Source organism: Ovis aries, chromosome 8, assembly GCF_016772045.2.
Source record: "Ovis aries strain OAR_USU_Benz2616 breed Rambouillet chromosome 8, ARS-UI_Ramb_v3.0, whole genome shotgun sequence".
Taxonomy (NCBI): domain Eukaryota; kingdom Metazoa; phylum Chordata; class Mammalia; order Artiodactyla; family Bovidae; genus Ovis; species Ovis aries.
Window position 1 is genome coordinate 63283514 of NC_056061.1, and position 20598 is coordinate 63304111.

At 40.6% G+C, this 20598-nt stretch overlaps 1 protein-coding gene across 2 annotated transcripts in view; it reads left to right on the top strand.

Moving 5' to 3' along the window:
* The window catches only part of ARFGEF3 (ARFGEF family member 3), a 181457-nt gene that overhangs the window by 36620 nt on the left and 124239 nt on the right, over positions 1-20598 (top strand). For both annotated transcript variants that reach the window (XM_027972495.3, XM_042253525.2), the window contains exons 3-4: positions 9817-9898; positions 13911-14042. In XM_027972495.3, the coding sequence (XP_027828296.1) occupies positions 9817-9898; positions 13911-14042 (214 nt within the window). The remainder of the gene's footprint in view (positions 1-9816; positions 9899-13910; positions 14043-20598) is intronic.

The window sequence follows — 20598 nt, forward strand, 5'->3', positions numbered from 1 at the left end:
TGACTATGGACAGAAGGAAGGGAATTTCCTTATGAAGGGTGCTTCACAGTCTTGCCGTGTGTGAAATGCACAAGGTTTGAGAGTTAAATGGTAACCATTCACCTCACATGCTGCCACAGAGTTTGAGTTCAGGGGTCCGTTGCTGCTGTAGTCCTCGTTCAAGAGTGAGAGTTTCTCTCTCCCCTCCACCTCCCTCATCAGTAAATGGGGATAGTGTTTATTTCTCGTCATTGGGTTGGTGAGTGGCTCAAATGAGATTGCGTGCCTAAGCCCTTAGCCTGGTGTGTGGCACAATTTTGACATCCACTGCCACCCTCCCTTATATTAGTTAGGAATCCTATAGTTGAAAGTGACAGAACATGAAATTCAAAGAAAAAAACAAAGCCAGTATGCTATGTCCAGCACAAAGTCTTGTATCCAATAGAATGGGAATACCACTTGATTTTTTTTTTAAACTGGGTGAATGAATAAACAAATGGGAAATGCCTAAGAAGTGTTCACAATAAGTCCATTTAAAGATTGGTTGAGCTTATAAAGATAAACAAGTCCAGTTAAAAAAAAAAAGACCAAATCAAGTGGCATTCCCATTCCACTGGGTACAAGACTTTGTGCTGAACGTAGCATACACTGTAGTGTTTCTCCTCTTGATTACACAGAACTTGCATCTTTTGGTAGAAGTAGTAGTATTAATAATCCTAAATTGCAGGTGAAAATAGCCGCATTTAATTTTTTTCAAAAATAAATAAGCTATGGGGATATAATGTACAGCATGGTGACTGTAACAATACTGTACAATGTATTTGAAGGTTACTAAGAGAATAGAGCTTCAAGGAAGGAAAAATTTTAACTATGTGAAGTGATTCTTGTTAACTAAACTTATTGTGGTAGTTATTTTATAACACATACATGTACCAAATCATTTTGTTGCAGGCATTAAACTGACACAATGTTATATATAACATGTCTTTAAGTCATATGGAATTATTTTTCACAATGAAAAACTTACATCTTCTTGACCTATTGTGTTATATTTTTTTTAAATATTGCAAGAATATTAGATAGAAACTTTAAAATGAAAAAAGTAAACCCATTTCCCTATCACAATAGTATTACAAAATGTTTTTGTCTTTATGTTGCTTTCTATTCCTTTGCAGCTTATTTTTTAAATTAGATATGTTAAATAGCAAGGATAAAAATCTAGATGGTATTTAAAACTTTTCAGGTGATTGATAACCTACTTTACCACCTGCGGTTGTCCTCTCATTACAAAAGCAAACCTATTAGCATAGTGATGCCCACCAGGTGAATGGAGGTTTGCTTCAGGAGCGAGAACAGTAGGTGTAATTGCTAAAAAGAACATTTGGACTGTAGATATAAGTGCCAGGAAGGAAATGAGTTCCGTATTTAATATCTTCTCTGTGTATGTACAAGTTCATTTACCTTTTTGAGCTGAACAGGAGAAGGAAATACTGTGATGTCCATTTGTGTGAGGAGCTTAGTGACTTTGTGGGCTTTGTAAATATGTTCTTCAGATTTATTGATGACCGTTCTGACTAGTGTGAGGTAACACGTCACTGTAGGTTTGATTTGAATTTCTCCAATAGTTATTGATGTTGAGCATCTTTTCATGTGCCTCTTAACCATCTGTATGTCTTCTTTAGAGAAATGTCTATTTAGGTCTTCCATCCAAATTTTGATTGGATTGGTTTTTTTTGATGTTGAGCTGCGTGAGACTATTTGTATATTTTGGAGATTAAGCCCCTGTCAGCTGCTGCTTTTGCAAATATTTTCTCCAGTTCTGAGAGTTGTCTTTTTGTTTTGTTTATGATTTCCTTTGCTGTGCAAAAGCTTTTAAGTAAGGGTAGAGTGAGCTGGGGGCTTCCCTGGAGGCTCAGATGATAAAGAATCTGCCTGCATTGCAGTAGGCCCGGGTTTGATCCCAGGGTTGGGAAGATACCCTGGAGGAGGGCATGGCAACCCGCTGCAGTATTCACGTCTGGAGAATTTTATGGACAGAGGAGCCTGGTGGGCTACAGTCTGTGGGCCACACAGAGTCGGACACGACTGGCACTGCTAAGCAGCAGCAGGATGAACCGGGAGGTTGGGACTGACATATACACACTACTGTGTATAGAGCGGATAAATAATGAGAACTATTGCATAGCGCAGGGAACGCTATGCTCTGAAGCGACCTAAAAGGGAAGGAAATCCACAAAAGGGGGATGTGTATATGCATATATCTGATTCACTTTGCTGTGTAGCAGAAATAACACAACATTGTAAAGCAACTATACTTCAATAAAATTTTAAAAAATACTTTCTTCAAGATTATATCCATCTAGAGTTATTATATTAAAATTAATACAAATATAAAATATTAATACAAAGAAAATGAAAACTCCTCCATGCCACTGTCTGGACATACCCATCATCAGTTCAGTCCAGCTCTTTCTTAGGTAGCACCCTAATTGATTTTCATAGCTGTGTCTCTCTGGATTGTTTGGATTTTGTGATGTACATGTAAGCCGTTTATAATGAAATATAAAAAAGGTATATTTTGGGAGAAAGTAGGAGCACAGCCGTGGGCTTCCCGGGTGGCACAGTGGTAAAGAATCTGCCTGCCAGTGCAGGAGACACCACGAGACAGGGGTTCGATACCTGGATGGGGAAGATCCCCTAGGAGGGAATGGCAACCCACTCCAGCATCCATGCCTGGAAAACTCTGTGGACGGAGGAGCCTGGCAGGCTACAGTCCACAGGGTCACGAAGAGTCAGAGACGAATGAGCAACTGAGCACGCAGACGTGAACATAACTGTGTGATTTAGGATGTTCTAAAAAGTTGTATTGGAATATAGTTGGTTTACAATGCTGTGTTAGTTCCAAGTGAACAGCAGAATGATTCAGGTATGCATCTATATATTATTTTTCAGATGCTTTCCCCTTATAGATTATTACAAGATAGTATAGTTCCCTGTGCTATCCAATAGAACCTTGTTGATTATCTATTTAAGAATTTTTTAACAATGTATCATGTAAAATTATGCACATTCAACCCTTCCCAATATACAGAAAATAGCAGTTACATATGTTCTACTTAATAATTGCAATAGGCTTGCCAAGGCATCTCAGAATCCTGCAGAAGTGGGATTTTATGTTGTTCACGGTTGTGTCCCTCAGACCTAGAACAGTTCCTGAAGGAGGAATCTAATCTTCGTTGTTCAATATAGAGGTTACTGATGAAGATAATTTCATTAAACTAGGAGTAAAAATAGAAATAAAAGAGAATCAATTTAACTGCACTGCAGAAAAAAAAAAATCAAGGAACCAGTTCAGTTCCAATTGGCTCCATGAATTGGCTCTGGCAAAAGCTTAGTCAATGAAAATTCATCAATGTTGATGCAAACTGTTGAAAGCATCAGTATTCATAAACACAAATAATAACATCTCAAATGTCACAACAGGGGCCTGAAAACCTTCTGTACTCAAACTAGGAAAAATGATGGCTGTTATTGAACCCAGCAGCTAGATCCCAAACCGGATGTATCCCATTCATCCAAACTGTGTATACCTTTTCATAACTGCATTCCAGCCATCAAATGTGACTCATTGTTCCATGAACAACCTGCACAGTAAGATAATTTATTTATTCAATGCCCATCCCATTCTGGTGGGCACCTGGATTGTTCTTTGTAGAGTAGTGTGGCATCTACCTCAGGCGATGGGGAGTTGTCTGCTGGCAGAGACCAGAGAACAGGGGTTTTGAAGACAGATGGTCTAAATTTAAATCACAGCTCTAATAAGTCAGACAGAGAAGAAGAAATAGCATATGACATCCCTTATATGTGGAATCTAATAAGGAAGGATTCAAATGAACTTATAAAACAGAAAGAGACTCACAGGCTTAGAAAACAGACTTATGGCTGCTGGTGAGAAGGGATGAGAGGAAGGGATGAGGAGTTGGGGAGTTGCATGGACTTGTACACTCTGTTGTATTTAAAATGGATAACCAAAAAGAAGCTACTGTGTAGCGCAGGGAATTATGTTCAATGTTATGTGGCAGCCTGGATGGGAGGGGAGTTTGGGGGAGAATGGATACATGCGTATGTGCAGCTGAGTCCTTTGGCTGTTCACCCGAAACTACCACAACACTCTTAATTAGTTACACCCTGATACAAAATAAAAAGTTGAAGAAGACACCTGTTTAAAAAATATTTAAATCTTACAGCCCTGTCATTTACAAACATGTGACCTTGGACAGGTAATCCAACCTTAGTTTGTTTTGTTAACAATTAAATCTCTTCATAACAAGAGAGTAAGTATGATAATATGAACAGGTACTTGGGACTTTACAGGTCACTGATGTTCCATCAGAGCTGTGGTTATATGTGAAGGAATCCAGACAGTTATTCAATAAATGGCTTTGATCATAGAATCCTAGAATTACAGAGCCTCAGCAGACCTCAGAAATCTAAGGTATCTTTTTGCTCCATCCCAGGCAGTGCATCAAAAAAAAAAAGTCAGCCTAAAATTCGCAAATGTACTTGGTGTTACAGGAAGCTCATTTTTGTGTTCATATTAAAAGGTAATATTTGATAAATCTAACTTTCCCCCATTCACCTATTTGAATTTCCCTTTGTCCATTGTTCTCTTGGCCCAATAAAGCTGGTCTGTGAACTGTGAAAACACAGTTAAAGAAATAGGCTTAGTTTCCTTGCCATGACCAGACACTGTCACGGGATGATGTCTTCCTTGTGCGTGTGCAGAGCTGCTAATTATTCTTCTTTAAGAAATAATGACATGCCAGGGCATGAAACCTGGGGCCACCATCTTTATTCAGTTAGGCAAGCATGAACCTGCACGTGCCCATGCATAACGAATAATCACTTCATGTAACTGAATGTTGGTTTTGGTGTGCCTGTTCCCCAATGAGGCAGCGTCTAGAAGGATCAAAAGGCGATTTATTCCAAAACAGTCTGTGCAAAGGGGTCTGAGTGTGTGCCACGTTGCATCTTCATTATACATTTCATCCTGAGACTCAATTAACAAGCCTGTTATTTTTTTTTTTATTAAAATCGCTTAAAAAATTAAGGCAGAAGGATTTTTATGATACCAGAGGGCGAGCTGTGTAATCAGCTGGGCCCCACATGTGTTCGTTTCCTGTTATAGTCCTGATCTGAGGCTCATGATACTAATCTAGGGGATTGCTGGGGCTGAGAGGCCATGAATCCTGAGAAGATTTGTCAACCCCCTCAGCACACACCCACTCACACCCCCCCCCCCCCACACACACACACATACACATCCCTCTCGCTCGCTCTCTCACTTCAGGGCTCAGTGTAACATTACTTCAAAGCTTTTCATCCTACTGGGACTGAGCCCAGCCAGGGAACCTGGCCTCTTCTCTGACACACAGAAGTTTCTGCCTTGTTGGGCAGGTCCTTTCTCCTAAAAGCAGAAGCTCTTAACTTGGGATCGATGTGGAGTTAAGAGTCTGGGGGGACCTATGTATGTGCTCAGTCACTTCAGTCATGTCCGACTCTTTGTGACCTTATGTATGGACTGTAGCCCACCAGGATCCTCTGTCCGTGGTATTCCCTGGGCAAGAATACTAGAGTGGGTTGCCGTGTCCTCTTCCAGGGGATCTTCCCGACCAGGGATCTAACTCTTATCTCCTGCATTGCAGGTGGATTCTCTACCACTGAGCCACCAGGAAAGCCCAGGGGAAGGGAGAGAACTATAAATCCCCTGAAATGATTCGTATACTTATCTAGGAAGAGGATCTTTTTGTGTTCATGATTGAGAAAAGATTAAGAAACGGAACTATTCTAGCTTTGCTCTCATCTTTTGACACCAAAGGGTGTTGGAAGAAACTTGGTCTTGGGAGTGAGATGGATTTCTGTTCGGATTGTTTCCAGTAGATTTTAGCTGTGTAGCCTTGGGCAGGCTATCAAATCTCTCTGAAACTCCATTTTCTCAAATATAAAACAAGGGTAAGAATGCCCATTTTAAGGTTGAAGTAACTGGTAGATTTAATAGCAAAACAATAAGTAATTTTTATTCTTTTCCCTTCTATGTATAAAATGAAAGAAAGTATCTGTTCTATCTTGTTCCTTGTTGGATCGTCTCATGACAGTGCCTTGCACATAGCAGACTCTCAAGTGTTGGTTGGATGGATAACTGAATGGATGGATGGTTTGGTACCCGGATGAACTCACTCTGCTTCCTAAAAGCACTGATTTTCTAAGAGAAATCTTGGTGCTAGAATTGGCCTTGCTTAGACCCCTCCAAGACCCATGCTCCATGTCCTATGCAAAAATCTTTCTGAATACTACAACAAGATTGGATCTTGTTATCCTGTGCTCTAAATAATGGTCTCTGCTGGGCCTTTGTCTATATCAGGGCTGGGCAAACTAGCCAGCAGACCAGATCTGGCCTGTTGCCTGTTCTTGAAATGTAGCCATGCTCATTTATCAACATGTCTAGGACAGGTTTGGGCTATAGCAGAGTTGAGTACTGAGCACAGAGATCATATGGTCTTCAATGCTTGATGTAATTTTTATCAGCCTCTTTTTCCATAAAAAGTTCTCCAACCCTTGATAGACATTTTCTGTACTGCAGGATTGGTCTTAAGATACTTCTTCTGTGGACTGTGAAGCTAAGATTTAATAGTTAAGGGTCTTGACTAAGATAGCACAACTTTAGAATTGTTAAGGTTTCAATCCAGATCTGTGTGATTCCACAGCCCATAGTTTTTCCACTAAATGACGATACCTTGCAATAAGACCAAATCCTAGCTGAACCAGTTATATCTTCCAGTTCTTCTTGGAGACCATGAGTGGCGTGGGGAGCAGTTCAGTGGTGTTCCCTGGAATCATGGTGGGACCTGTGAGTGCTGGCATTTATCATCAGTAGTCTAGTTCCAATTTGAGTACCAATGGTGTGAGTTTAGAAGTAGGTGAGGAAGGTTGATGAGGATTTCAAGGACTAATACTGGCAGTGGCAGAGCAGTATAGGCATGCTGCAGTTTCTCTGCAAACATAATACTACTCCCCAGAGCTCAAGGGTTTCAGCATTCTAGGAAGATCCTTGTTACTGCTGAATGTGGCATCCACTCTTGTTTGATGCCCTGGTGAGCAATATGTAATATTTGTGCATTTTCAGCACACAGCCACTCAACAGAGACTGTCCCTGCTCCAGGCTAGGAGACTATAGGAGTTTTGGACCTCCTTGTCTGCCCACAGCTTCCATGCCCTCATTGGCAGATCTGACTGCAAAAATTTGAGATGAAGTTCTTTCACAGTCAATTAATCCTGGTGGAAATTTGATTGTTTCAAGGATTTACAGATGAATTTCTATAGTTCTTCTGTTAGTACTCAATCGGCCCATTATTAGGGGCTTCCCAGGTAGCACAGTGGTGAAGAATTTGCCTGCCAGTGCAGGAAACAAAAGAGACATGGGTTTGATCCCTGCAGCGTGAAGATCCCCTGCAGTAGGAAATGGCACCCCACTCCAGTATTCTTGCCTGGAAAATTCCACGGACAGAGAAGCCTGGGATGCTACAATCCATGGGGTTGCAAAGAGTCAGACATGATTGAGCACAAGCACAACAAGCCCCTTATTACTGATTCTCACTTGACTTTCACACTTCCAGTTAATTTTTCCAAGCTTATAAACTGGTTATGATTAAACAACAGAAATAAAATTGGGAAAATTAGCTATTCCTGCTTTCGCTTGACTGCATAGCAATGCTTGCCTTATAACCGAGACAAGCTGAAGATCATGATAATAGCGAGAAAATTATAGCCACCCAACTGGAAGTGACACTGTTGGGTAGTGACACTGTTGGGTAATCAACTGCTAAGTTGCTTCAGTCGTGTCCAGCCCTGTGCGACCCCATAGACAGCAGCCCACCAGGCTCCCCCATCCCTGGGATTCTCCAGGCAAGAACACTGGAGTGGGTTGCCATTTCCTCCTCCAATGCATGAAAGTGAAGAGTGAAAGTGAAGTCGCTCAGTCGTGTCCGACTCTCAGCAACCCCATGGACTGCAACCCACCAGGCTCCTGCATCCATAGGATTTTCCAGGCGAGAGTACTGGAGTGGGGTGCCATTGCCTTCTCAGGTTGGGTAATCAAAGGTTGTACTAATTAAAAATGGTTATACTGTGAAACAATTGTCATATAAAATGGGGTACTGTAACTTTGGGATAGTAAGGGGACAGTGAGAAGGATCAGGAAGGCAAAATGTTCTTTCTGATAGTCTGCTTTTGTTCTTTGTGGCTGGCATTAGGGGAAGTGTCTGAGTCTGTCTCCATCTGTCATGGAGCTGCTGATGGAGGATTCCATGAAAAAACTGCAGGGTGGACAGGAAGGAATCGGAGCTATAATTAACTTTCTGTTTCATTGTGTTCTATATCAGTGACGCTTTTTCCCCTAAAGACGAAATCGTGTAATCTTACCCTGTGGCTTTCACAGTCTCTAAAGTCAATGAATCTTTCAGTTTATGCTGAAAATATAAAAGATAAAATGAGGCTGCTCTGATTTAAGTGAGGGTGGAGGAGCCTGGTAAAATTAAGTAACATTTCATTTGTTGTGCCAGTGTAACTCTGTGGGGAAATAATGGGTTGATTAAAATTCTTGGTCTGTTGTGTAATTATTTAGAGTGAATGCTTCTTACAGAAAAATACGTTTCTCTTTGTAGTCCTCTTGCTTTATTCCTGATATATTTTAGTGCCCAGTTATTTTCTTCTTAAGCTTCAAAATATGCAAGTAGCTCTCAAGCTTTTTTTGTTTTTGTCTTTCACTTGAGGTCAGGTACTTCTCATGGGTCCAAGCTGTTGGTGGCTTGATTGTATTTCTGCCTTGGAAACACGTTTATTAAGCCCCATCACAAAATTTAGGTCACCCTCATGGAGACTAAAGAGCTCATTCAAAAATTGTAGGTGGAGCTTCCCTAATGGCTCAGTGGTAAAGAATGCACCTGCCAATGCAGATGTGGGTTTGATCCTCGGTCCAGGAGGATCCCACACGCTGTGGGGCAACAAAGCCTGTGCTCCGCAATTGGTGAGCCATGCCCTAGAGCCTGGGAGCTGCAACTACGGAGCCCACGTGCCGCAACTACCGAAGCCCACTCACCTAGTGCCTATCGTTTGCAACAGGAGAAGCCACAGCGATGAGAAGCCTGCACATCACGACTAGAGAGCAGCTTCCACTTGCTTCAACAAGAGAAAAGCCCGTGCGGCAATGAAGAGCCAGCACAGACAAAAATAAATATGAAAAAATTTTAAAGTTACAGCTGATTAAGAAACACTTTGAACTGGGGAAAAATTGACAAGTGTATCAGATTTCAATTTATGTCGATGAGGCAGAGTAGTCCAGGTGATGATGCCCTCCTCACTTGCTAGGTGGGGGAGAGGCCTGAGCAAAGGCATTGAAACCTATATAAACAGTGCTTTCTAGGGTTACACACCCTAGGTGTACGGAATGCAGTTAATTATATTACTTTGGGAAAGAGCAAGGCATGTTCATGGACTGGTAAGGGACTTACCATGTGATGACTAGTTCACCGAAACAATTGTTTGAGAGTCCTTGTGTGTGTTTTCTCTATAGCTATCTCAAGAAGGCGAGCTGCTGGTACTCTATGATTTCTGCACAGCATTTTTGCTGTTTTTTTCTTTTCTTTCACTCCAGGTGCAGTTTCATTACTGGTCATAGTTCAGTGTATGTGTGTGGTGGCATTTGAGGGTGGGTGTATGTACCCATCCGTTGGCTGCCAGCCTTGCTGAGCTCACATATGGTCCTTATTTATGTGTTGCCAGGGAGAAATGCCTGCTGCCCCTCCAGTTGGCTTTGGAATCCAAGAATGTGAAGCTGGCTCAACATGCCTTGGCAGGGATACAGGTACAGTATACAATACAACTTGTTCTTACCCCAACAGGATGAGAGAAATTGACAGACCACCTTGGCACTGAAAGAGCAAATAGTTACCATTCTAGATTATAGCTATTTAAAGACCCTGGCAGAAATTGATTGAACTGTGTAATAATCAGAGAGGATAATGATTCTCTTTTCTAGACCAGCATTTCTCTGTGCATAGTGTTATCTTGCTGAGCATATATGTCAGACACTGATTCTTGGAGACTCCAATATTTTTTATGACACCTAACTTTTAGGAGAGTAAGGGACTCCAAGAGAGACACCTCAAGTTCTATACCAGCTCAGATCTTATATGCATCCAACATCTGTGGTTCTGTGTCATGAGCAATGATGGTAAGCCAGAATGATTTTGGTTTGTTTTCTAGTCTACAGTTAAGTTGGTGAATGTTTTGTTTCCAGAACGAGATTGGGAAGAAAAAAGAAATTTGGTCTAATCAGAAAAGTCAAATTGCACAAACACACTTCCTTCTCTGAGCGTTTGTTCATTCTGTTTTGCACCATATGTAGTAAGTCTAATTCCAAAGGTGCAGAGTTGTTGGCTATATAAATACATTGACTTTTTAAAAAGGATTTTTTAAATTGCAATAAGTTGCTTTATATGTTGTGTTAGTTTCTGCATACAATAAAGTAAATCAGTCATATGTATACATATATCCCCTCCCTCTTAGACTGCTCTCCACCCCAACCCCTCATTCCACGGCCCTCTGGGTCATCACAGAGCCCTGAGCTGAGCTTCCTGTGCTCATAGCAGCTTTCCACTAGCTATTTTACACATGGATAAAGATGTGGTAAACACACACAGTAGAATATTATTCAGCTACTAAAAGGAACAAAATGGGGTCATTCATAGAGATGTGGATGGACCTAGAGTCTGTCATACAGAGTGAAGTCAGCCAGAAAGAGAAAAGCAAACATCATATATCAATGCATATATGTAGAATCTAGAAAAATGGTACAGATAAACACCGACTTCTTAAGTGGTTTGGTGGCTGAGTGACAAGCACTGTGGAGTTCAAGCCTGCAGGGGATTCTTCCAGCATGGCCATGGATTGATAGCATTGTTGGGTGTCTTTTCACATTACTGTTTCGTAGTTTGCTCTTTAAGTTTAGAGAGGTCTCTAATACCTTTTCAGTGTCAGTAAGTGAGAAGGAGTAAGAAAATTATGACTGTTTTCCCCTTAGCAGATTAGAATTAGAGAATGTATATTTCAATATGCATTGACATTAGGAATTTGTAAACATTAAAAAAGTTAAACAGTCATTAAAAACTCTGCTTTTCTCCAAAGTAACTGTAAAAATGAATAGAAGTTTGTTACAACCTGCCACTTATGTTCTCTTTTCTCTAGTATTACAGAGATTTTCCATTTAGTGTTGTTTTTTGGGTTTTTTTAACCCTCAAACTCTGTAAGTTACAATCTCGTGTTTTCATGGGAACTTCACTGACATGGGGGGCTGGGCATCTTCTTCTCAGCATCCCTTGTAACCTCCCATTTGTATCTGACTCTACCACTCCATGGACTATACAGTCTATTGAATTCTCCAGGCCAGAATACTGGAGTGGGTAGCCTTTCCCTTCTCCAGGGGATCTTCCCAACCCAGGGATCGAACCCAGGTCTCCCACATTGCAGGCATATTTTTTTACCAGCTGAGCCACAAGGGAAGCCCAAGAATACTGGAGTGGGTACCCTATCCCTTCTCCAGCAGATCTTTCCAACCCAGGAATCGAACTGGGATCTCCTGAATTGCAGGCAGATTTTTTACCAACTGAGCTATCAGGGAAGCCCCTCCCCCATTAACTTTTAAGGCACTTTTTTTTTTAGAGTTTTTAGTCTTTATTACTTTAAGTAAAAACAGGGTTTTGTATGTGAACTAACTCTGGGCTGCCCTGCATAGTCAAAAATTTCTTTTGAGTGGACACTTCAGAGATATTGTGGGATCAGTCCCCAATCAGTGTAATAAAGCAGATATTACAATAGAGTGAGCCACATGGATTTTACATTTTCCCAGTGCATATAAAAGTTATGTTTATACCATGCTGTAGACTCTGAAGTGTGCAGTAGCATGTCTAAAAAAAATGTACATACCTTAACTAAAAACTACTTTCTTGATAAAATGCTAACATCTTCTGAGCCTTCAGCCAGCTATAGTAGTAACATCAAAGGGCACTGATTGCAGATCATTATAACAAATAGAGTAAAAATAAAAAAGTTTCCAATATTGCAAGAATTATCAAAATGTGACACAGAGACACTATGTGAGTAAATACTATTGGAAAAATGGTGCCAGTAGACTTAACTGACACACAGTTGCCACAGCCTTTCAGTTTATAAAGAAACATGATACTTGTGAAGGGCAGTACAGCTAGGTGCCATAAAGTGATGTATAGCTGTATAGATGAATTCAGGAGTCCTAAGAAGAAGGTTTGAAATACGTGTTTTCTGGATCTGCAGTGACATTCAGCTAAAAGAGGGAGTCGTTACCCTGGATGAATCAGAATTCCAAAAATTCTTCATGGTTGCAACTCCATGCTCCATCGGACAAGGACAGATTTAATAGGGATAAATATAAAATCCGTCCTACTCTGGGGTCTCAAAGATCAATTGCCTCAGGACAGATTGGGGAAGAACAGCTTAATTGTAGCCCTTGAGAATGAGGTTTTTGCGTGAGTCAGCATAAAATGTGCTGTGACTTAAAACTAAGCTAATTTGATCTGAGAGTGTGATTAAACTTCTGTATTACTGCTTTTTGTTTGTTTGTTTTTTGGTTTGATTTTAAGCAGTAAACACACTTAATTGTCTCACACAACTAGAATTCTAGAGGTAAACAATTCCAGGTTGAAATAGGATGGCAATGGCCACCAAAGACTACATTTCTTTCACTCTTGCCATCTTTTTATTGTTATTATTTTTGAAAGACTATTTTAGTGCAGTGTTAGACTGACAGTAAAATTGAAAGAAGGGTGCAGAGATTTCCCACATACTCCCTCCCCCTACACATGCGTAGCCTCACCCATCATCACTCCCGGAACCATACTTTTTATAGAAAAAAACCCAGAGATGAGGCTACATTGGCACGTCCTAATCACCCAGAGTCCGTATGTTCGCCTTAGCACGCACCTTTGGGTGCTCCTGCTCATTGCTGTCAGACCACCCTTGAAGTGTTAAATTCACTGGAGGCCAGTTGAGGAGGAAAGTGTCTATGAAACTATGTTATGTGGAGAACGTTTGATGACACCCAAGGAGGTTTAGTGTGGAAAATAAGAGATTTAGGTGGAGTTCATCACTGATCAGGTATTCTAGAAACGTAATCTGTGTGGCTCCAGGTATAACTAGGGTGTACAAGTTGTAGGCAAGGAGGGTTTGGTTCAATTCATAAAGAATTTGATGAAAAATGAGTTGTTTTCAAGTAGAGGAGAGCTGTCCTGTGAGATGTAATGCCTCCTGGGAAACCTCATGAAAATGACTGTCTTGTTTAGGTTTTTGTGGGATTGATTTTCTGATGAAAATATATTAAGATTTGTAGATTTATGAATAATTCCTAGGTAAATGATAGCTCACATTAGGAAATACAAATATGAACAATCAAGCTGTGTATAAAACCTCCTTTCCTGTGACAAAGCTTCATTCAGAAAGGGCGTGTGCGAATGTGCCTGTCGTGAGGAGCTGGATTCCCCTTGGCACATTCATCCTCCATCCTCACCCACCAAACGACTTATTTGGCCACCACATTAGAATTTCACTTCATAAAATTTACAGTAAATTATCTAATAGCAGGAAAAACCCTTTGCCAAAAACCATTTACCAAAGGCATGATGCATTTTTCTTTTTAATGGCACAGAGCGGAAACTCCTTCCTAATGGCCTCCAGCTACATGCTTCCTGAGTAAGAAACATTATCTGTAGTACATACTAGGCTATAGCAGAATAAGACAGCAGGGGAAAGCCTGTCTGTGATCACTGTCTTGTGCCTCTTTGCAGAAGCTCCTGGCAGAAGAGAGGTTTGTATCCATGGAAACGGACTCTGATGAGAAGCAGCTGCTCAATCAGATCCTGAATGCTGTGAAAGTGACGCCTTCCCTCCACGAGGACCTGCAGGTGGAAGTGATGAAGGTGGGTTTGACGCACTCCCAGTTTGCGTCACTGTGATGGAAACAAATTGCTGACCCTCATTGTTATCTTAAAGATGCCTCTATGTGGTGGTCATTTGGGCTATATGATTATTATCCTTGCTTGCAGTCCCCAGAATAACCTTGATTGTTGAACAGAAATGACAACTAAGTAAAAAGGTTTACTTGGTTTACAGATTTCAATAAATCTGTAAGATTTTTGGCCTGAGCCTACATATCAAATGTTGTTAAATATATTTATGCCCTTTTGAGAGAATGTATAGGAAATAGATTTATGACCTTTTGAGAAAATGTACAGGAGTAGTTCCAGCTTGGGGTAGACCTGATCATTCTGGGCATTCTGCCTGCCTGTGTATGTTAAAACAAAGCAAAGACCTAATGACGTATATTAATGCTCTGTAGAGTAGTCAGTTTAAGGAAAGGATGATCATCCTTTGAAGCCATATCAGAATCATATCTTTATTTCCATCCTCACATTCTGTGAACCTTATCTCTCTCATTCTAATTACCATCTCCCTTTGGGTGGTGGCATCTCTCTCTTCCCTTTTCCCTCTCCTTTGAGAGCCACCATAATTGGGAGCCTCTTATACAGACTCAGAGGTGTGTTGGATCCCATAAGTGAACAGTGAGTTGGGCAGAAAAGGATGGAAATCTCTAGCCTAGAATAACGCCTTGGTCAGAGTAGCACAGCTAGAACCCATGAGGTGGACACAACATCTGTCCATTTCTTCCCTAGAGGAGTATGTGCAGAGAAACGTGTAAGCATAGTTGGTGTCATATAATGGTTGATTTCTTCCTAGAAATGCAATGGTAGATTTTTGTCTTTGATAAGAGATATCAGTCTTTTACCTCTCAGTTTCTCCCTTGAGAAAGATCAGCTTCAATCATGGCATTGTCTTAATGTCCTGGGTCTCACCTTAGCCCTATTGGTGGGTAATTTAGTATAGTGATTCAGACTTTGAACCCAGCCTGTCTGGATTTGAATACTTAATTTCTAGTTGGACTTCCTTGAACAGATTCCTGAACCACTCTGTGCTTTGGTCTCCTCATCCGGAGAATGGGGGAAATAGTTCAATTCAGTCGTTCAGTCATGTCCGACTCTGCAGCCCCAAGGACTGCAGCACGCCAGGCTTCCCTGTCCATCACCAACTCCTGGAGCTTGCTCAAACTCATGTCCATTGAGTCGGTGATGCTCTCCAACCATCTCATCCTCTGTCATCTCCTTCTCCTCCTGTGTTCAATTTTTCCCAGCATCAGGGTCTTTTCCAATCAGTCAGTTCTTCACATCATGTGGCCAAAGTTTTGGAGTTTTAAGCTTCAGCATCAGTCCTTCCAATGAATGTTCAGGAATGATTTCCTTGAGGATGGACTGGTTGTATCTCCTTGCAGTCCAAGGGACTATCAAGAGTCTTCTCCAACACCACAGTTCAGAAGCATCAATTCTTTGGCACTGAGCTTTCTTTATAGTCCAGTTCTTATATCCATACCTGGCTACTGGAAAAACCATAGCTTTGACTAGACAGACCTTTGTCGGCAAAGTAATGTCTCTGCTTTTTAACATGCTGTCTAGCTTGGTCATAGCTTTTCTTCTAAAGAACAAGCGTCTTTTAATTTCATGGCTGCAGTCACCATCTGCAGTGATTTTGGAGCCCAAGAAAATAAAGTATCTCTCTGTTTCCATTGTTTCCCCATCTATTTTCCATGAAGTGATGGGACTGGATGCCATGATCTTCATTTTTTGAATGTTGAGTTTTAATCCAACTTTGTCAGTCTCCTCTCTCACTTTCATCAAGAGGCTCTTTAGTTCCTCTTCACTTTCTTCCATAAGGGTGGTGTCATCTCTGTATCTGAGGTTATTGATATTTCACCCAGCAATCTTGATTCCAGCTTGTGCTTCATCCAACCCAAAATAAGCAGGGTAGATATATACAGCCTTGATATATACAGCCTTTCCTAATTTGGAACCAGTCTGTTTTTCCATATCCGGTTCTAACCATTGCTTCTTGACCTGCATACAGATTTCTCAGGAGGCAGGTTAGGTGGTCAGGTATTCCCATCTGTTTAAGAATTTTCCACAGTTTGTTGTGATCCACATAGTCAAAGGCTTTGGCATAATCCATAAAGCAGAAATAGATGTTTTTATGGAACCCTCTTGCTTTTTGATGATCCAGTGGATGTTGGCAATTTGATCTCTGGTTCCTCTGCCTTTTCTAAAGCCAGCTTGAACATCTGGAAGTTCATGGTTCACATACTGTTCAAGCATGGCTTGGAGAATTTTGAGCATTACTTTGCTAGCATGTGAGATGAGTGTAATTGTGTAGTACTTGGAACATTCTTTAGCATTGCCCTTCTTTGGGATTGGAATGAAAACTGACCTTTTCCAGTCCTGTGGTCACTGCTGAGTTTTCCAAATTTGCTGGCATATTGAGTGCAGCTCTTTCACGGCATCATCTTTTAGGATTTGAAATAGCTCAGCTGGAATTCCATCACCTCCACCTCCACAGCACCTTCATGGGGGGAAATAGTAGTCCCTACCTAATAGGAGCATTGTGAGGACTAAGTAAGTGATAGTTGTAAGGAATTTGGCACAGTATCTGGCCCAAAGCAAGTTCTTTAGAAGGGCTATTTGTTACTTCTTCTATTCCTATTACTTCTGCCACAACTAACTGCTGCTGCAGAGTCATCATCTCAGTGGGTGGGTCTAGGAATATTCTTACGCTCAGTAAACAATGAGAATGTCTGAGCTACCTAATCTTTAAGATCTCATTGTCTTTAACTCTCTCTAATTCTGGAATGTGTGGTTTTGCCTTATCCTTTGACACATGTTGGGCTGCTGTGCCTTCCTAGGAACCCAAGAGTAACCATCTCTAGATTTGTTTGACTTCTCCGCTACCTCTGTGCAACCACTGAGAGAGGCAAGGTCAGCAGCCATGTCCATCACTTTTACAACTTTCAAGTTGTCTGTTTATCCTTCTTCCACTAAAAGATCTCCAAATACTGAAGATTGAGCATTGATGTCACGCTAAGACACACCTCACAGATTTCATATTATTCTGAAAATTTTCCCAGGAGTATAGCTTTTCATGGAATATAGGAATTTGCATTAAAAATTAAAATGTGAAAGTACCTATTCTTCTAGGAACTGTGGAGGAGCAGGATGTTTAATGGTTATGTCAACAGAAACACCTGTTTTGAAAACATATTTGCTTTCTAATTCCAGCCCAGTGGTACCTTCTGCCAGTCTTGCTGAAGACAGGAATTGACACATGTTAGCTCTGTTGGAAACCCTGGAAAGCCAGTCTTTATGGACTTTCTAATGACACCATACTAGACAGTGGTACTTGTAGTTAATGTCTGGAAATAGATCAGACATTGTCAGAAAAGAGGAAAACAATCATCTGGGTTGCGATTCTTCACAATAAGGTTTCCGAAACTTTTGAAAAGAAGAGCGCCTTTGGTACATGCTTTTGTTTTTAGAAACTTTGTGAAAGTTGCTTAGTTGTGTTCAATTCTTTGCGACCCCATGGACTGCAGCCTGCCAGGCTCCTCTGCCCATAGAATTCTCCAGGCCAGAATACTGGAGTAGTTAGCCATTGCTTTTTTCAGGGGATCTTCCCAACCCAGGAATTAAACTCCAGATTCCCACATTGCAGGTGGATTCTTTACCAGCTGAGCCCCCAGAGAAGCCCCAAAATACTGGAGTGGGTAGCCTATCCCTTCTTCAGGGGATCTTCCTGACCCAGGGATCGAACTGGTGTCTCCTACATTGCAGTTGGATTCTTTACCAGCTGAGCTAATGTTTTAAAAACTTAAACATTAGAATTAGGAAAAATATATCAAGCTAGTTTTTTAGCATCAAATGAAACTTTGGAGAAGGTGGTCTCACTTTGAGAGCCCACAGGTGAGGGTTCCGTGATCATTTCTGATTTCTGAGATTTAAATTACTTATTTGGGTATAAAGACATATACAAATGATAGCATTTGGGGCTTAGAAATAAGTTTTATACCCTTTCTCCATGCATGAGGAATTTCTATACCAACTTCAGTCATCCTTAGATGTGAGCACCCTTCTGTCTTGTAATTCTGTAATGCTTGTCATGACCAAAGTAAAAACTTTAACACAAGGACTTGTTTTGCTAATATCATTACCACATGAAAATGCTTTTATCACCTTTTGTCCCCAAAGTAGAGACAGAGAGAAATAGAGAGAAATATTAATTGGATGAGTCCTCAGAGGGAATGACTGAATTCCATTACATATGGAGGATATATTAACTTATTCTTGGTGTTTCAGCATAACTCATCCTGACAGTCAATGATCTAAACTAGATATTTCTTATAAAAATTGTCTAATCATATTATAGAAATATATTTTAGGAAATCTTTTAAAATGTGATATGGTAGACCTTTACAAATAATGGTCTGAGTATGCTATTCAGGACAGGTAAAGCCACACCATGCAGTTTTTATTTCTTTCCAAACATGGCACAGTACATTTTTATGACAAGTCATAAGTCCTGTTTTTCAGGAAACTGTATCGTACATTTTACTCACATATTGCTATCTGCTAGTGTTTATAAACATAAGAAATTGAATCATGTCACATTCTTAGAAGTGTGCAGCAACTGTATTAAATTCCTGGGGAGAAAATAATATGGTTCCCTCTTTTAGAAACTTCCCTGAGATAAAACAGGAAGCAGCTAATAATGAAACCCAAGATTATGATGGTAATGTTCTCATTTAGAAAGAAGGCTCTAGACTTTCAGTTGGAGGGTTCAGAAATATCAATGATGCTTGCTTCTGACATTTAATAGGGATGACATTAGATCACTTTGTCTAGGAACTGTTCTGTTGAATACATGGTTATACTATCTAACAGAAGGGGGAGAAAAGACAACTTTTATTTATTGAAATGGCTGTGGAATCCAAATAAAAATTTTATCACTGAGCACATAGAGTGTCAGACCTGCAGATAAGCAGGAAGAGGGTTTCTCTGAAGATGCATTACCTTTGAAAAGGATTAGTAGATGGCAGGCAGCCAGTTAACATTTAGGTTTAATACTTGTTTGCTTTGGTAACATTTTTCCTGTGGTGTGTGCCAGTTCCATAAATGCCATGCAGACTTCATAGGAGCCAGGTACAAAACTAATGACTTCTCTGACTAGAGCAATTAGGACTTCCCCCCCTACTTTCTGATGGATAATCATTAGTGAGGTTATTAACTGCACAGCTGGCTGAGTCTTCAGTGACTGGAGGAACTGTGGCTGGCTTTCTGTGTCTCTCCGCATGTTAGAGATGCGAGCTGCCTATGTGGGGAGGGCAAGCCGGCTGTGTCAGTAAGAAAGGATGTGATGCTGGATACTGAGCAAGCATTGGATGAACGTTCTGTCATTAGATGTCTTCTGTGCGTCTTTAGATAACATAATTGAATATTGCTGAACTGCTTTACATTTTCAAAGGAGAAATGACAGGGGCCAATTTCTTAACATTTATTATGCATTAGACACTCTGATGAATACATTCACACTAGGTTCACACAGCTAGTGAAATGGCAGGAACGATATTCAAATTGTAATTCAGCCTAGGGCCAAACATGAGCTCTTGAACAGTGGGTTACCTTGTCTTCTGAGTTCATCCTGAAAGACAGGTGATTCCCAGTACTGTTCCCATTTTATAGATGATTGAACAGAAAAGGTAAATTACAGGCTAATAAGGGGCAAAGCTCAGAGTGGCTCAAAGTCCTGTGTTTTCTGTATCGTTCCATGACCATGTGCTCCCTCACTAGTTTTGTGAGTTAGATTCAAATACAAAGGAAGAATCAAAGTCTCTTTCCCATCAAATTAGCTTATGACTCAGTATGTGTGGTCATAGAGTTGGGGGAATGGAGAGAGAGTATCATTTATCATTGAGGTGTTATATTTTATAAGAAAATCCAACCAGACCTCTACAGAAAATGTAAAGATGAGAGACTTGTGGAGGAGGCCCTCACTTTCTGTAGGGCTGGTGGACACGCTTCAGGATTTCCGTTTAGAACTCTGGTCTTACTGGGTACCACCATGGCAGTCAGCACCTTGGTCTTAGAGTAAGAAAGAGGCCAAATGGAAGGACCATTTCTAAATCTCCTCTCAATAATATTTTAATATCAGAGTCTTATATTTGGGCTGTTTACCCAAATGGTTAGTTTTGATAGCCCTGATTCTGGGCATTTGGTCTTCTAGAGTGCTTTATGGAAGGAATGATCATTAGTAAAGTTTGAGAGTGAAATGGTTGAATTGTCCTGACTTCTCATAAGCGAGGAGAAATTCCTTCTTAATCTAAAATTAGCAAGACACTCAAGATCTGCATCAGTCTCTAGGATGAATAAAAAAATCCGGTGTTTGGTATGTTTAAAATGTACGGTTATTGGAGATTAGCTATAGACTCACATAGTATTTCTGCACTTAATGCAAGAAAGTGTTTAAAACATGTGATTCTGTGAACTAAATGTTCTCAAGTAGCCTTCTCTCTTCCTGCTGCTAAAATCAAATGTTGATACTCTT